This window comes from Ictidomys tridecemlineatus, chromosome 13 (genome assembly GCF_052094955.1).
Source record: "Ictidomys tridecemlineatus isolate mIctTri1 chromosome 13, mIctTri1.hap1, whole genome shotgun sequence".
In the NCBI taxonomy this organism is placed as follows: domain Eukaryota; kingdom Metazoa; phylum Chordata; class Mammalia; order Rodentia; family Sciuridae; genus Ictidomys; species Ictidomys tridecemlineatus.
The window spans coordinates 55872240-55887960 of record NC_135489.1 but is presented as its reverse complement, the minus strand read 5'-3'; the positions used below and the strand labels follow the sequence as shown (position 1 = coordinate 55887960).

The 15721-nt window shown below is 37.4% G+C and overlaps 1 protein-coding gene across 9 annotated transcripts in view; it reads right to left on the bottom strand.

Annotated features, from left to right (window-relative positions):
• Ptprm (protein tyrosine phosphatase receptor type M) overlaps window positions 1-15721 on the bottom strand; it is an 807906-nt gene that overhangs the window by 86598 nt on the left and 705587 nt on the right. For all 9 annotated transcript variants that reach the window (XM_021734384.2, XM_078030368.1, XM_078030369.1 and 6 more), the window contains 2 exons: window positions 4906-4982; window positions 72-108 (listed from right to left, as the gene is read on the bottom strand). In XM_021734384.2, the coding sequence (XP_021590059.1) occupies window positions 72-108; window positions 4906-4982 (114 nt within the window). The remainder of the gene's footprint in view (window positions 1-71; window positions 109-4905; window positions 4983-15721) is intronic.

Below are 15721 nucleotides of genomic sequence, written 5' to 3'. Positions count from 1 at the left end.
GAGTAGGTATACAATGTTAGAGAATGGTAAATGAGCAACCAAAGAAAGATGTCAAGCTGAAATAAACTTACCTTGGGTAGCAATATAATGATTGGGTCGATGATAGCCCTAAAAATAAATGAGAAAGAATATTTGATAAAATCAATAAATAGCACAGAAGTCATATACTAAATCTGTGGAAATGATTTGCACATACAAACACCAACAGCTGCTTCACTTGAAAGTTAAATTGGCCAGGCCTAGGACCACTGAGTTTCTCTTAATAAGTGAAGGTGCATCAAATATAACTGTTTTGATGGTTGCACAGGAGGTATGAGTAACTTAATTGTATATTGGCTATGAGATGATATATGAGCAATAAACACTAACAACGTATGGATCTCCTGAAAAACAAAATGACCATCACTCTTATTAAGATGCAAACAGAATGGGAGTGTGCAATAGAATTTCATTTATGTTTGGGATGTTATTGGCAATGTGCCAAGGGCTTACACATATTCTGTTTTGGTGGAGTAGATAGTTCCATCAATAGTAATACTCAAAACCATTATTAAAACACTATTAAACACCATGACATGATGCTGTACCCAAGGGTCAGGAATCTCAAGAAACAAAAATTCTGCCAGAACCCTTCCTTTTATCAGGACCATATAAGAAACAAGTAAGATGAAAATTGGGACAAAAAAAGCAGGTGGCAAAGAAATTGTAGGATAAGTATCTGGGAAAGACAAAGCCAAGTCAGAAATTATATCCAGTAACATATCTTCATGGGCCTAATGCTTTCCATTTCAGTCCTCTGAAATGACCCAAAACATTGTGCCTAAGTTAGCTGGAACACACAAAAAAGAAACTTGGAAAGAATATACAAATCTCTATATAAGAATATACAAATCTCAGATATCTTAAAGATGTATCTGTAAAATTAGTTTTGTTCTTAAAAACAAGTATAAAATGAAAAACAAAAGCAAACAAGTTCTTTTTATACATCTGACAGGTTGTAGATTTCAAATTATAGAATCATGACCTATATAAAATAGACACTCATTTCCCAGAAGCTGACAAAGTTCAGACAAGTACTCTGTCTGACTTATTCATTCTCTATGTCCATTGCCTAGCAAGGTGTCCAGCAGATAGGAAAGACACATCTGATAAACTATAGTCATGCACCATATAGGAACGAACTATGTTGCTAAACTTCATAGTCATTTCCCAGTCCTCATCTACTTGACCCATCAGTTGCATGAATACTAAGGATCCCCTTAAAATACTTCTTCCAGTTGCTTCCAGGACAGGACTCTGCTGGTTCTCCTCCCTCTCTCCCTCCCTGGCCACTTGCCTTCTCTTTTGCTGGTAGGTTCTTCCTTTCCCCTTGATGTTGGAATGCCTAATTCTTGGGTTTTCCTTTGTCTACCCTCACTCTCCTGGTCATCTGATCCAGTCCCATGGCCTTCAATACCATCCACATCCTGAGGAGTCCCTATAGTCTTTTTAAAAACATACCTTTGTTTTATTTATTTATTTTATGTAGTGCTAAGGATCAGACACAGTGCCTCATGCAATGTGAGGCAAGAGTTCAACCACTAAGCTACAACCCCAGTCCCAAATCCTATATTCTTATTTCTAACCCCAACCTTTCCCTTGAAATCTGGATGTGGGTCAATTTCCTGATTAACACTCCACTGGATGTCTAATATATATTACTTTTTTACATGTGTAAAATTGAACTCATTTCTTCTCACCCAAACCTGCTCCACACACAGACTTCTGAGAAACCAGCAATCCCATCTCTTAAATGGATTCCTAACCCCTTTCTACCTCCCACACCCTTGGCCAATATGCCAGCAAATCTCATGGGCTCAGCCCTCAATATAGACCCAGGATCCCATTTCTCCCTATCCACTCCCTTTGCATTACTTCCACAGTCATCTAGCAGGTCTCCTTGCTCCGGCTCCTACTCACCTACAGTTTGTTCTCCTCTCTGCAGTCAGACCTCTGCTCAGATCCATCAAATCACTCCCATCTTGCACACTTAAAGCCAGAGGTCTTGCTATCATTTCTATTACTTGGCTCCATGGCCTCTCACTTCATTTCCTCCTTATTCCCCAGTCGCCCCACACACCACTCCATCAACACCTGCTGCTCGTTTTACTTCAGATGAGTTAGGTAAGCTCTATAACAAGCCCTTTGCTCAGGTTGATTTTCCCAGATATCTACATGGATCCATCCCTCATCTTCTTTGCTCCAATGTCACCTTCACACTGACGGCAGTTCACCTCCAAGCCTAACACTCCTACGTCTCCTAATGGCTTTAGTTTCCCCGTAGTACACACTACCTTCTAACATACCACACAGAATTAACTCGTTTTACTTATTGTCATTACTTCAGCCTCATTAGATAAGAAGGTTATTATTATTATTACTTATCGTTGTTATTGTTGTTGATATTGTTGTTGTTGTTGTTGTTATTATTATTATTATTATTATTATTATTTTGGTACTAGGGATTGAACCTGTGGTGCTTTACCACGAATCCACATTCTAAGCCCTTTTTATTTTATTTTTCTGTGTAGATACAGGGTCTCACTAAGTTGCTTAGGTCCTTGCTAAGCCTCCTGAACCACTGGGATTTCAGCCTGAGCATTGCCATGTACAACAGTTTATTTTTGTTGTTGTTGTTTTGCTTTTTTGGTACTGAGGATTGAATCTAGTAGCATTCTACCACTTAGCTATATCCCCAGTACTTTTTATTCTTTATCTTGAGACAGGGCTTTGTTAGGTTGATGAGGCTGGCCTTGAACTTGTGATCCTCCAGACTCAGCCTCTTGAATAACTGGGATTATAGATATGTGTCACCTCATTCAACTGGTTTTGTTTTTAATCTGAATTTTTCACAGGTATAACTCCAACACTGGTGCTCAGTAAGATTTGACTAATCAAGTGAGTAAAGTGGTCTGGTCGTTGAGTAATTACTCTTCTCTGTGTCAAAATTAACACTTGTCCATCAGGTATTTTAAAGTCATGCTCATATTATTTCCTTGAGCTATAAGGTCTTCTCTCCTCTGTATGTCTACCCATCCACTGTTTCAAACTCAGTTCAAGTGACCTCTTCTAGATGCCTACTAGGATCCTACAGACTCCTTTAGTCACTGATTCATCAAGCATTTAAGTGTTTAATATATTTCAGGTATATTCCAGGTGACATATTTCAGGCATATTCCAGGTGACTAGGAAACTGTGCTCTATGCTCAAGGACCCAGCAGAGACCATTGGAGCTGGGACTAGAAGGTGAACAATGTTCACTGGAAGCCCCTAGAGGAAGCTATTCTATAGCTGACCTCAGGGTGAGGGCAATTAGAGAAGACATTTCATATTTCAGCTTCTACCTTGTGAGGCTGTAAGGATTGACATGATTTGGTCATCTCTTTTTACTACCATGAATAGTGAAATAAGTGCAATGTAACTTAGGAAGAAATCCTGATTTAAACAAGTCAAACTGGGAGTGGGTATTATTTTGGCCACTATCAAAATGGTATAAGGTTGTTTGATGAATGAGATATGAATTATTCTTTCAATAATAATCCTGAATCTCCACCCACAAATCTATAAAACTGTCAAGCTATAACTAAATAGCAAAATTTTTCTAATTAGCACTAAAAATATCATTCATAAATTATTTTTAGGTAACTACTAGAGATTATGGTGCTAGTTACTTTTCGTAGCACCCAAGGCCTATTTAACCCCAGAAAAACAAGAATCCATATAAAGGTTAAACATCCCTTACCTAGAATGTTGAGACTTCAGATTTTGGCATATTTGCTTATACATAAAGAGATATCTGGGGAGGGGACCCAAATCTAAACATGAAATGCATTTTTTCCCTGTATATGTTATACATATAGCCTGAAGGTATTTACTCAATATTTTAAACACCTTTTTGTTTTCAAGAAGTGAAGTCTGTGCATCAAAATTGAAGGGACCAGAAGACACTTTTTTCCCCCTTGGAGATTCTGAATAAACTGTGTTCTGTGTGCCTGTTTTTGGCTATTACCTGTCACACAAGGTCAGATGTGAAACTTTCCACTCTGGACTTGTATCAGTGCTCAAAGACAGCAAATTTTGGAGTGTTTTGGATTTGGGGATTAAAGATGTGCATCCTGCATATGATGGATAAAACTTGTCCCTGGAAATGTTGCTAGCCTAAAAAATAAGGTGATGGCCAGGCATGGAGTATATCTTGGGAACTACAAAGAAGCTGAAATATGTTTAATGTGGACTTGGGCCTTGGAGAGAATCCCAACCTTCACTTGATTTTTTTCAGGCTACTTTTGATTTCATTCATTTCAACTGAAAACAGGCTGTCTCCTAAAGAATTTATCCTAATGTAAAACATTAAGTTAACACGATGCAGAATGAACAAAGAAGCTATCTTCAATAATTAAACAGCCTACATATTTAATGACACATCTTTCTTTCCTTGGAAGTCCTGGTGAACAGCTGCAGACTACTTTGAAGGCAACTTAAAAGTGCACTGATGACAAGAGATTGCAAATCACTGCATTAGGAATTAGAGAGATTTGTTCCATTAATATGCAAACAGATTTTTTAAAAAGTGTCGAATAATTACAAGTTGAAAAAATAAATAAATAAGAGGGAAAAAAATCTTAGTCCACATAAGCATGGGACAGTCATCAGAGAAATAGAGAACATCAGAGAAATTCACCAAGGTACAGCCTGACTTGAAAAAAGGAGTGACTGTGTAGTTACTGTGAAGTTCTATGGGGCATGGGGCAACATTAATACATTTGTTTTTAGTTTCTTTCTGAGGTGTGTCTGCCCATCTCATAGCAGATATGCAATCTGGTATGTGATAGGATGGCTGAATTCAATGAGTTTAAAAATACATACATCAATATAATTTCCATTGATATAGTCTGAGTTGGTGTCTCCTTCTATTGTCTGTAGCCTCACCCGGGAATGATCATCTGCCAAGGAAAAAGAAAAAAAAATCCATTAATCAAAGCAAATGGTTAGGCTTTTCCAAGACTTGGAATATACTCCTATGACATAGAGATCATCCATGTATATATATGCTGCCTTCAGGATTGCCACAGTTTGTGTTTGATTTCTTTTTTGCAGTACTGGGGATCAAACCCAGTGCCTCATACATATTAGGCAAGTGCTCTACCACTGAGCCACTTCCTGGTCACCACAAGTTCAGCAGTTTTATCTACTGCACACCTTCTTCCATTATATGCTCAATTATGGACTAGAACCTCTTAAACTGGGCCAATATAAACCTTTCCTCTTTTTAAGTGTATTTATTTCATGCATTTTGTTACAGGAATGAAAAACTGACAGAAAGATAAAGAAAAACTGCACACATTCTAAATTTCCTACTTTGCTATTGGCCATCTTGGAGAAAGGGTTAGCAAAATCTGCCTGAAATTGACCTGTTTCAAGGATTAAATAAAAACATAATTTGCCAAATATGATATCTGACAAACAGAAAAAGTACTGTATAAGTGCTGTAATTGTACAAATACTATCCAGTCAGTTATTTCATTGAAAATATTTTGAAAAGGAAAGTATTAAACGCTCTGTAAAGGCATGTATTTTCCTTTTTTGCACTAGATTAGGACCTATCTAGAACATAGCAGGTTTTTCCCCTTAAATATTTTTTTGAATAAGTAAACTTTTCTTTTTTTGAAAAAAATACAAACTTTTAAAAAGTATTTTCCTTGGAATGGGGATATATAATCTAGTGTTAAAGAGGTGGCCTGGCATGTGCGGGCCCTGGGTTCAATCCCTAGCACTGACAAAAACAAAACCAAAAACAAACACAACCAACAAAAATTTTCTCGCTAAATTAATGCTCTTTTTAGTAGAGGAACCCTTCCTTGTATTTAAGTATAAATGAGACCTCAGTATTTAGATCAGAGCTACTAGCTCTCTTGAAAAGGAAACTCCTATGGTTTCTGAGAAGAGAGGTGGCCTGATAAGGGCATTTCCAGTGTTGCTAGAGCGGTGAGGGATCCTGCTACCAAACTGTTACTGCTTTTTTTCTGATGCTACGTTAACCCAACAGTTCATTTGAGTTAATGGGTGAGAAGGGAAGTTCAGAGTCTGAGGTAAGAGCCAGGAGAGCTGCAGATGCTGGCCTATTTTGCCCCCTACCCTGGGCCAAGTGGTGACCAGGACCTCTTCTCGGTATAACACGCTAATGGGTCAAAGTCACAATTTTTTGTTGGTTCCTGAAGTTTGATTTTTCTGTTGGATGTTTTGTTTGTTGTCAACGATGTAGGAAGAAGGAAATCTGTGTTGATTTTCTAAGTTTCCTTTCTTGATTGAGCTTTTCATTTTATGTCACAACAGAGCCTCATATTGAGTTAGGTTTTATCAATTTATCTGGAATATGGTTAGAAACTGGACCAGACAATCTACAGGAGGGACCTAGAGGAAGTCATGTCTTTCTGTTCTTTTTAAAGGAGAATGTGATACATGTGATCTCTGAGATCAGCTGGGTGGGTTGGAATCCCTGCTAAGGGGTAAGATTCTCTCACATGTGATTTTGGGCAAGTTACTTCATTGCTCTGTGCTTCAACTTCCATCTCTGGAAATGGGAAAAAAATAGTTTCCACTTCATGGAATTATGGTTAAAATAATACACATGAAGAGATTAGGGGAAAAAAAGCCTGGTATACAGTAAGTGATGGATGAATGTCAGGTGTTACTGTCTGCTATGCAATAGACTCCCACACCTTCCTTATGCTGACAGTTGATATCCAAAGGAGATGACAAGAAGCCCCAGGAATGGGTCATGCAGTCAGCATGTTTCCTCATGGAGACCTACTTTAGGAACTCGTTTCCTAGGACGTATTTTACTTAAAACCTGTAGCTCCCTTTATGTTTTTGCCCATGTCAGTGGTGAGGGAGTTGAGTTACTGGTGCACTAGACACGTGGGTTATTCTGGCCTTTGTACATATTGGAAGAGCTAGACCGACAAGTATTTTAGAGTGGGGCTCTAAGCAATCCCCTGGTGAAGCCACTGGAGTTTTCTGAATCAAAGATGTTGCAATAGAACTGAATCGGGCTGGGGCTGTGCTCGGTGGCAGAGCACTTGCCTCACATGTGTTAGGCACTGGGTTCCATCCTCAGCACCACATGAAAATAAACAAATAAAATAAAAGCATGCTGTCCATCTACAACTACAAAAAAAATAGAACTGAATCATGGACATATTGGACATTTAGTCAACTCCTTCAGATTTGTTATATCTTCCTGTACGCCTGAACTTTCCCTCCACAGCACCTTTATTTTATTTATTTATAATGTTGCTGAGGATCGAACCCAGTGCCTCTCATATGCCGGGCAACTACTCTACCACTGAGCCAAAACCCCAGCCAACTTTTTTGTTTGTTTGTTTTACAGGCAGGCAATATATTAGAGCCTTCCAGTCTTTAGAAGGCCTGTGTTAAGGATATACTGCATTCTCCTGTCAGAACTTCTTTTAGAAGCTCAGGACAAATGCTACACATTCTCTGTGATGTACCACCTTTGGGCTTCTCAAGTTGTTCTAGAACCTTCAATTTAGAAACTTCAGACTTTGAAAAGTTTGAATTCTCATCTTGTATACACAAAGCCTTTGAATGAAGTAGTTCTTCTATTATATCCTACAATTCAATTTACCCCTCCATCCTTAGGTTTCACATGGCTGCCAGTTCTCTAAATTAGATTGCTCTTAACAACTCTCATGATGGAGAGACCTAAATCACAGATGTGTAGGGCTGGGGATGTGGCTCAAGTGGTAGTGCGCTCCCCTGGCATGCGTGCGCCCCGGGTTCGATCCTCAGCACCACATAGAAACAAAGATGTTGTGTCCACCGAAAAACTGAAAAATAAATATTAAAAAAATTCTCTCTCTCTCTTTAAAAAAATTACAGATGTATAGCATATTTTTTAAGTAAATTGAGATTGTTTATGTCTTTATATGTATTACAGTATTTTTTTCTTAAAAAATAATTCTACTACATTATAATGTCTTATAGCCAAAGACCAGGTCATATAAATCTTGATTATCTGAAGGAAATTTTTCTACAAAGCCACACTGTCAAATCTTAGGGATTCCATTCATAGCACTTTGTAGGGCTACATGCAGTGACCTGCCTAACACACAGCAAGTAAGGTTATTTAAAGGTATTTAACTCTTTGCTATGTTGATGAATGGCCATTGGTCTGAGATCATCCAAGATGTCTGGTCTTGCCCATGTATCTTTTTAAATTTTAGTTTTAATATAAAGTGGGTTGCTATTTGCTAATGGAAATAACAAATATAACTATGTACAAAAACAGGGATCAGATAAAGTTGAACCAAAAATATTTTAAAAATACCATACACCAAAGAGTACATGCTAATGCCCTCTGGTAGAACTTTCTGTGTTGATGGAAATGGTCTGTGTGCTCTCCAGGTCAACAGTCAATAGCCAAATGCAGTTACTGAGTACATGAAATGTGCCCAGAATGATGAAGGAACTGGATTTTAAACTTTATTTTAATGAATTTAAATTTAACTAACTACATTTAGCTAGCAGCTACCATATTGAGGTCAAACAGAAAATAAAATGTTTCCTTTACAATTATTACATTTATTAAAATTGTAGAACTGTTAATATTTAGGATATATTGGGGTAAATATAATTTTTAAATTAATATATTTACATACATTTCACTTTTTATTTTTGTTTTTTAGTGTGGCTATTAAAAAATTTAAAATCAGATATGTGGCTTGCTGCTGAGAGCCATAGCCAAGTAGAAATGATGCAAGGCATTTTTGGTTGAAAGGTGACCCTAGCAAGCCATTGAGATGATAATGATTATGTTAAGATCTGAATTCAATTGGATATTAGACCCCTGCTGTCCACCTGCTACTTTGGAGCTCTCCCAGGACTCCTGGAGAGTTCCTATTGGTTGGGGAAGTGCGGTAGGAGGGATTTTCGGAGGAGGGATTTCCTGTTTGGTGGAGTTTTGGAAATAAAGTTTGTTCCTGCTTGAGTTGCTCATGATTTTGTGCCCAGCCAGACTGCGGCAGCTTGCATTTGTTGTACACATTCTATTTCTCTTGCAATATGCTGCTAGAGCATATGAGAAACAGGAAAGATGAGAATAAAAATTGTGCAAGAGTCTTTTTTTCTTTTGGTACTAAGGATCAAACCCGGGGCAGTGGAGTGGGACCTTTAGCCACTGAGTCACATTCCCAGCCCTTTCCATTTTTTTTTATTTTTTATTTTGAGACAGTCTTTGTTAAGTTGCTGAGAGCCTCACTGAGTTACTGAGGCTGGCCTTGAACTTATGATCTTCCTGCCTCAACCTCCCGAGGTGCTGGGATTACAGGTGTGTGCCACCTGGTATGAGTCTTGATAGTCACTGTTTCAATGGAAGAAAGGGCAAGCTGTGATCAAGTCAAGAAACAAAGGGGGCTTTCTGGGGTGCTGACAGTAGTCTAGTTGTGGACTTGAAATCTGTTAAAGAGTACACCTTGAAGACATTATGCTCCATCAAAAGGATAAATACTACAGAGATTGGCTTGTGTGGTATCTAGAATGTTCAGATTCATTGAGGAAGAAAAAGAATGGTAGTTATTAAGGACTGGGTTGAGGGAGGAATGGCGTGTTGTTTAATGGGTACAGTTTCAGTTTTGCAAGATGAAGAGAATTCTGGAGATGGATGGTGGTAATGGCTACTCAACAATTTGAGTGTATTTAATGCCACTAAACTATACTTTGAAAAAGTAGTTAAAACAATAAATTTTATGTTACGTTTACCACAAATGAAAGAAAATAAGAGAGTAAATCTTCCTTCCCTCTCTTATATACGCTCCCCATGTTCCCCTCCAGCCCCAGACACCCTAGAAGTAGCATTTTCCAGGATGGGAAGGGCATTCATGATCTTGGGGTCTTGAAGCCCAGGGCATTCCTAGCCAGGCAGATCCTTGAGATGGGCTCATTCCCTTTCCCTGATGAAGTAAGGACAGCGGTGAAAGTGACTCTGTGGCTTCTAGTGAAGGACAGCAGTCTATATTATTAATGTGAACTCAGTAGATATGTTTAAGAATTAGGAAATTGAAGTTCATAAAGTATTCTTTCTTTTAGTGGAAAGATGAGTGTATATAGTAAGAAGTGAATATGTCTTATCCAAGGAGACACAGGTGTCCTTGGTTTCTGAGAGACTGTTCTAGGACCCTGTGTGGAAATGAAAGTCTATCAATTCTCTAACTGAAAGTGGTCTAGTATGTGCATATAATCTATGCATATCCCCCCATATACTCTAAATCATCCCTAAATTACTTATAATACCTAGTACAATGTAAGTGCTATGTAAATAGTTGCCATATTGTATTGTTTAGGAAATAATGACAAGGAAAAATTTAGTAGAAATGCAACGTTTTTTTCAAATATGTTCAATCTGAGGTTGGTGAATCCATGGATGTGGAAACTATGACTATGGAGGCCAACTGTGTAGGCTAGTGGTGAAGAGTGGGCTAACATCCAGCTCTAGAGGAGAACACTGGACATGTATTTTTCCCATGAAAAGCAGATTGGTCACTACATATTGCATTTCTTGGCTATCATGTATCAGCACTACTAAGTTAATCTGCCTGCCTTCCTTCAGGTGGAAGATAGTGAAATCAGGCTTCCTAAACAGGATACAATAGGAAAGTATCACCCTCACAAATAATGAGTCCATGAAAGAAGTAAAAAGCAATAGAAGCCAAAAGAATGTTTCTTCCAGCCATGGAGCCTAGGCTAAACTGATACTTGAACAACTAAAAATGACCTGGATTCTAAGGTTTCCTCTTTGAAGTCAAGTGCTAAGTTGGTTATCAAAGCAATATGTACAAATGGGCCAAAGACGTTAACAGACACTTTTCAGAAGAAGACATACAATAAATCAACAAATATATGAAAAAAAATGTTCATTATCTCTAGCAATCAGAGAAATGCAAATCAAAACTACTCTAAGATATCATCTCACTCCAGTCAGAATGGCAGCTATTATGTAGACAAAAAACAATAAGTGTTGGAGAGGATGTGGGGAAAAAGGTACACTCATACATTGCTGGTAGGACAGCAAATTGGTATAGCCAATATGGAAAGCAGTATGAAGATTCCTTGAAAATCTGGAAATGGTACCACCATTTGACCCAGCTATCCCTCTCTTCAGTCTATACCCAAAACACTTAAAAACAGCATACGACTTGAATTGGGTGTCAACATACTTTATATACAAACAGATATGAAAAAAATGTGGTAAATATGTGTAATAACAATTGTAATGCAAAAAATTTATAATGCAAAAAACCCCAAAGTACATGTATAAAGGCATGAATTGGTATGAACATACTCTATATACAAAGATATGAAAAACTGAACTCTATATGTGTAATAAGACCTGTAATGCATTTCTCTGTTGTGTCTTTAAAAAAATCAATAAAACTGAAAAAAATAGACTGTCAAAAAACCAAAATAAAACAAAACAATATATACATGAACTGGGGGTGTGGCTTGGTGGTAGACCTCTTGCCTAGCATTTCACCCTAGCACTGGAAAACAAATCAACACAATGATAGAAGCTAGGAATGTTGGCACACACCTGTAATCTCAGCAACTCAGGAGGTTAAGACAGACAGGAGAATTACAAGTTTGAGGCTAGCTTCAGCAACTTAGTGAGATCCTGTTTCAAAATGAAATCTAAAAAGAGTTATGGATATAGCTTAGTGGTAAAGTGTTTGCTTAGCATGTATAAGATTCTGGGTTCAAACCCCAGTTTCACTAAACAAAACAACAGAAACAATAAATACAGATTGTTGGGGTCCAATAAATTGGTGTGTGAATCCCCATCACCATATTTTCTTGTAATCTCATTTACCTTGAATTAGATGCCAATTAAGAAGATAAATCATTCTTTTAGGTAAACTCAATTATTCTCATGAAGCACTACTGAGGCTAAGTCATACCCAGTTTCTATGAGGAAATACATAAAGGACATTTCCAACATGTGGCATATATGAGAGTAACTCAGGCAAAGTGCCCAAAGAAATGCCAAGTGTCCATCAACAGAGCCTCTGCCCTCCAGTCTGCTGTAGAGGCCATAGATGGGCCTCTCTTAGGACCAGTGACTAAACTTTCAGGTTGAAAGGAGGAAGAAGTTTGGAGAACTCAATAGCTCAGGTACAAAATTTGGGAATCTAATTGGATTGTGGTGGACAACAGGTAAATTATTAAACGTGAAAACCATGGGGTCAAAACTCTGAGGACTTACGACTTTTGGAGGACACAGCCCAGGAAGTTTGAGAAGATCTGAGCTTTAGAGTTACTAGCTCCCATCTGAAGTTTCTCTCCCAGAATTTTTTCTTGGTTATTCCAAAGCTATTTAACACTCATATTTGGTATTAAATGATAGTAACAGGGCCTTGTGAGTCTACAGACCCTGATGCTAGTTCTACAATTCCCACGATTGGTGAACTTACACACCTTTGAAGCTTGATGAGCTTCTTCTACTTTCATAGGAGTCTTGAAAGAAGATCTTGGGAAGATCAAAAGAGATCACACATATCAAGTGTATAGAACATAGTTCACCCCTTACATGAACAAAAGCAACATCCTAGCTGAGTACGGTGGTGCATGCCTATAATCCCAGTGACTAGGGAGGCTGAGACAGGAGGATAGTGAGTTCAAAGCCAGCCTCAGTAATGGTGAGACACTAAGTAACTAAAAGACCCTGTATCTAAAATAAAAAATATAAAATAGGGCTGGGGATGTGGCTCAGTGGTGCCCCTGAGTTCAATCCCCAGTACAAAAAAAAAAAAAAACAACATCCTTGTACAAGTTTCACAACATGATCATCAGAGCCAAAAATGCTTGCTTGGGAAAAGCAGAGAAGGGCAGAACTAAAAACTCCAGCAGCCCCTTAAAGGAATGTGAGCTGCTTTTACAGGGAGATAGGAAAAAGGCTGAATCCTGCTTAACAACTCGTAGATTTCAATTCCCTGGCATCTATGCAATAACTTCCCTTTTCGATACCTATTTCTTCGCAGTGTAGTATAGAGCTTATGATCCCTCCTCTGGAGCCAGCACTCCTGTTTGAATCACAGTCCTGTCACTTTCTGGTTATGTGATCTTGAACATGTTATTTAATTAGCACTTCAGTTTGCCCCACTGTAAATGGGAATAATACTCAAGCTAACATTTTATTGTTTGTGTATGATACATTAGTAAATGTCTGGCACATGATAAGAAATAAATTAAAAAGTTAGTAACCAGTAGTCTCATTACTGACAATGACTTAATTCAAGACTTGATAAATTTTCACCTGGACTACTTCATTTTTTCTTCTAGACTCTTCCCTCTCTGGTGATCTAGGCTGAGAGATGCTTTTATGAATACATTTTTTTTCTTTTAGCATCTTGTTTAAACCTTTCAATGATATCAATTGGAAACTGATCCATGGTGGTCATATAAACAAAAGACTGTAATACAATCATTAAAAGGGATTACTTTTGCTTTAATTTAATAATGAAGAAAGGTCACAGTGACATATTATAAAGGGAAGAAGAGCAGGCCACAAAGCAACATATCTAATTAGAGTCCATTTACATGAAGTAATCACATGCATGAGTATATATCTGCCTTTCCTAGGAAAGGTAGCAGAATACAACAATCACTAGTATGGCATTATGTAAAAATGTGGATGTGTAACCGATGTGATTCTGCAATCTGTATACGGGGTAAAAATGGGAGTTCACAACTCACTTGAATCAAATGTATGAAATATGATATGTCAAGAGCTTTGTAATGTTTTGAACAACCAATAAAAAATAAATAAATAAAGAGTATATAGCTGGCTCTCCTTGTCTGTGGGTTCCACATCTACAGAATCAAGCAACTGTGAATTGAAAGTATTTGAGATATAATTGTACTGAACATGTACAGAGTTTTTCCTGACATTATTCCCTAAAGAATAAGTATGACAACTATTTATATAGCATTTACATTGTACTAGATGTTATAAGTAATCCAGATTTAAAGTATACAGGTTGATATGTGTAGTTTATATGCCAACCTTATACCATGTTATATAAGGGGTTTGAGCATCTTTATATTTTGGTACCTGACAGGGTGGTGACCTAGCACCAGTACCCCAGATACTGAATGATGATTCTATGTGCATAACTACACACAGTGGAATAACTGGAAGGAATGATGGGTTTCTGCTGGGAGTAAATTTTGGAGTGGTTTTCTTTTTTACCTTTATGATTTTATGTACTACTTCAACTGTTTATGTAGTTTAGTCTGTCTTTAAGGGTCTGGGTAATTTCCCCCAACATTTTTTTTACAGTACATGTTTTCTTTAATGTGTATGAACTTATTTTATAATTGGAGAGAAAAAAAAGCCTATTTGCCATGAATGACTGGGATATGATAAAAATCCAAGTAATATTTATAACATAATCACAACTCAGGGTTACCCCATCATAAAATATAACAAACTCTGCCTTTTTGAGAAACTCAATCTGCACAAAGGACTACATGCTATTCCTCTCATATCTTTTTAAAAGATTTTACTAGATGAAAAAGGGGGAAAAACCTGATATTTTGCAGGTAGGAAACTGACACATAAAAAACTAATCATAACAAATCATCACTTTTGAAAAATTCTCATGTGCTGAGGTTTTTGAACACATAGGTATGCATGTATATGTTAATGCATGTATACAGGCACAATACACTGGAGGCAGGTCATGGAGGAGTAAAGCAGGTGACTATGATCTAGGAAGGAGAGGGCGAGGGGTCAAAGGGAGGATACATGACAGGTACCAGACAGGAAAAGTAAGTTTTAACATTCTATAGCAAAGTAGGATGACTATACTTCACAACAATCTATTATAGCTTTTTAAAATATTTATTTATTTTTTTAGTTGTAGTTGGACACAATACCTCTATTTTGTTTATTTATTTTTGTGTAGTGCTGAGGATTGAATCCAGGGCCCTACACATGTGAGGTGAGCACTCTACAACTGAGCCATAACCCCAGCCCCCTAATATATCTTTTATAAAGAACTAGAAGAGAGGAGCTTGAACTTTTCCAACACAAAGAAATGATCAATGTTTAAGGAGAGGGAAATGCTAATAACTTTCATCTGACCATTATACATTGTAAGTGTTGAGTTATCACATTATACCCCTCCAACAAATATGTACAATTATTATCAGTGACAAAGAAAAATACTTCAGAAAACTGCTGGGCAATTAAGAAAAAAAAATTCTCTGTCCTAAGTCTCTAAAATGTGGTACTTACACGCTTTCATCAAGTAATTATTTAAAAATACCTCTAAGAAGCTTCAAATGTTTTCACACTTTCATACTAAACATAATGATATTGGTAATGGTCTTACAATTTTAACTTGCAAGTAATTAGATACACCCATCGGGGCAGAAATGAAGTACATCACTGATAATCTTTTACCTCTAGCCAGTTTTCTCTCTCTGCCAAATATTGATGACATACTTAAGGTAAATTGGAATCACAATGATCTAAGTAACATTTGGCCTCTGAGGGAAGACTTAACATTAATTTAATTACCACTGATTCTGCCAAGAATGGCTTTGCTTCTTTTATAGTTATTATCACCAAGGATGCTGCTGCACCTGTTTTAAGGTACAAGAT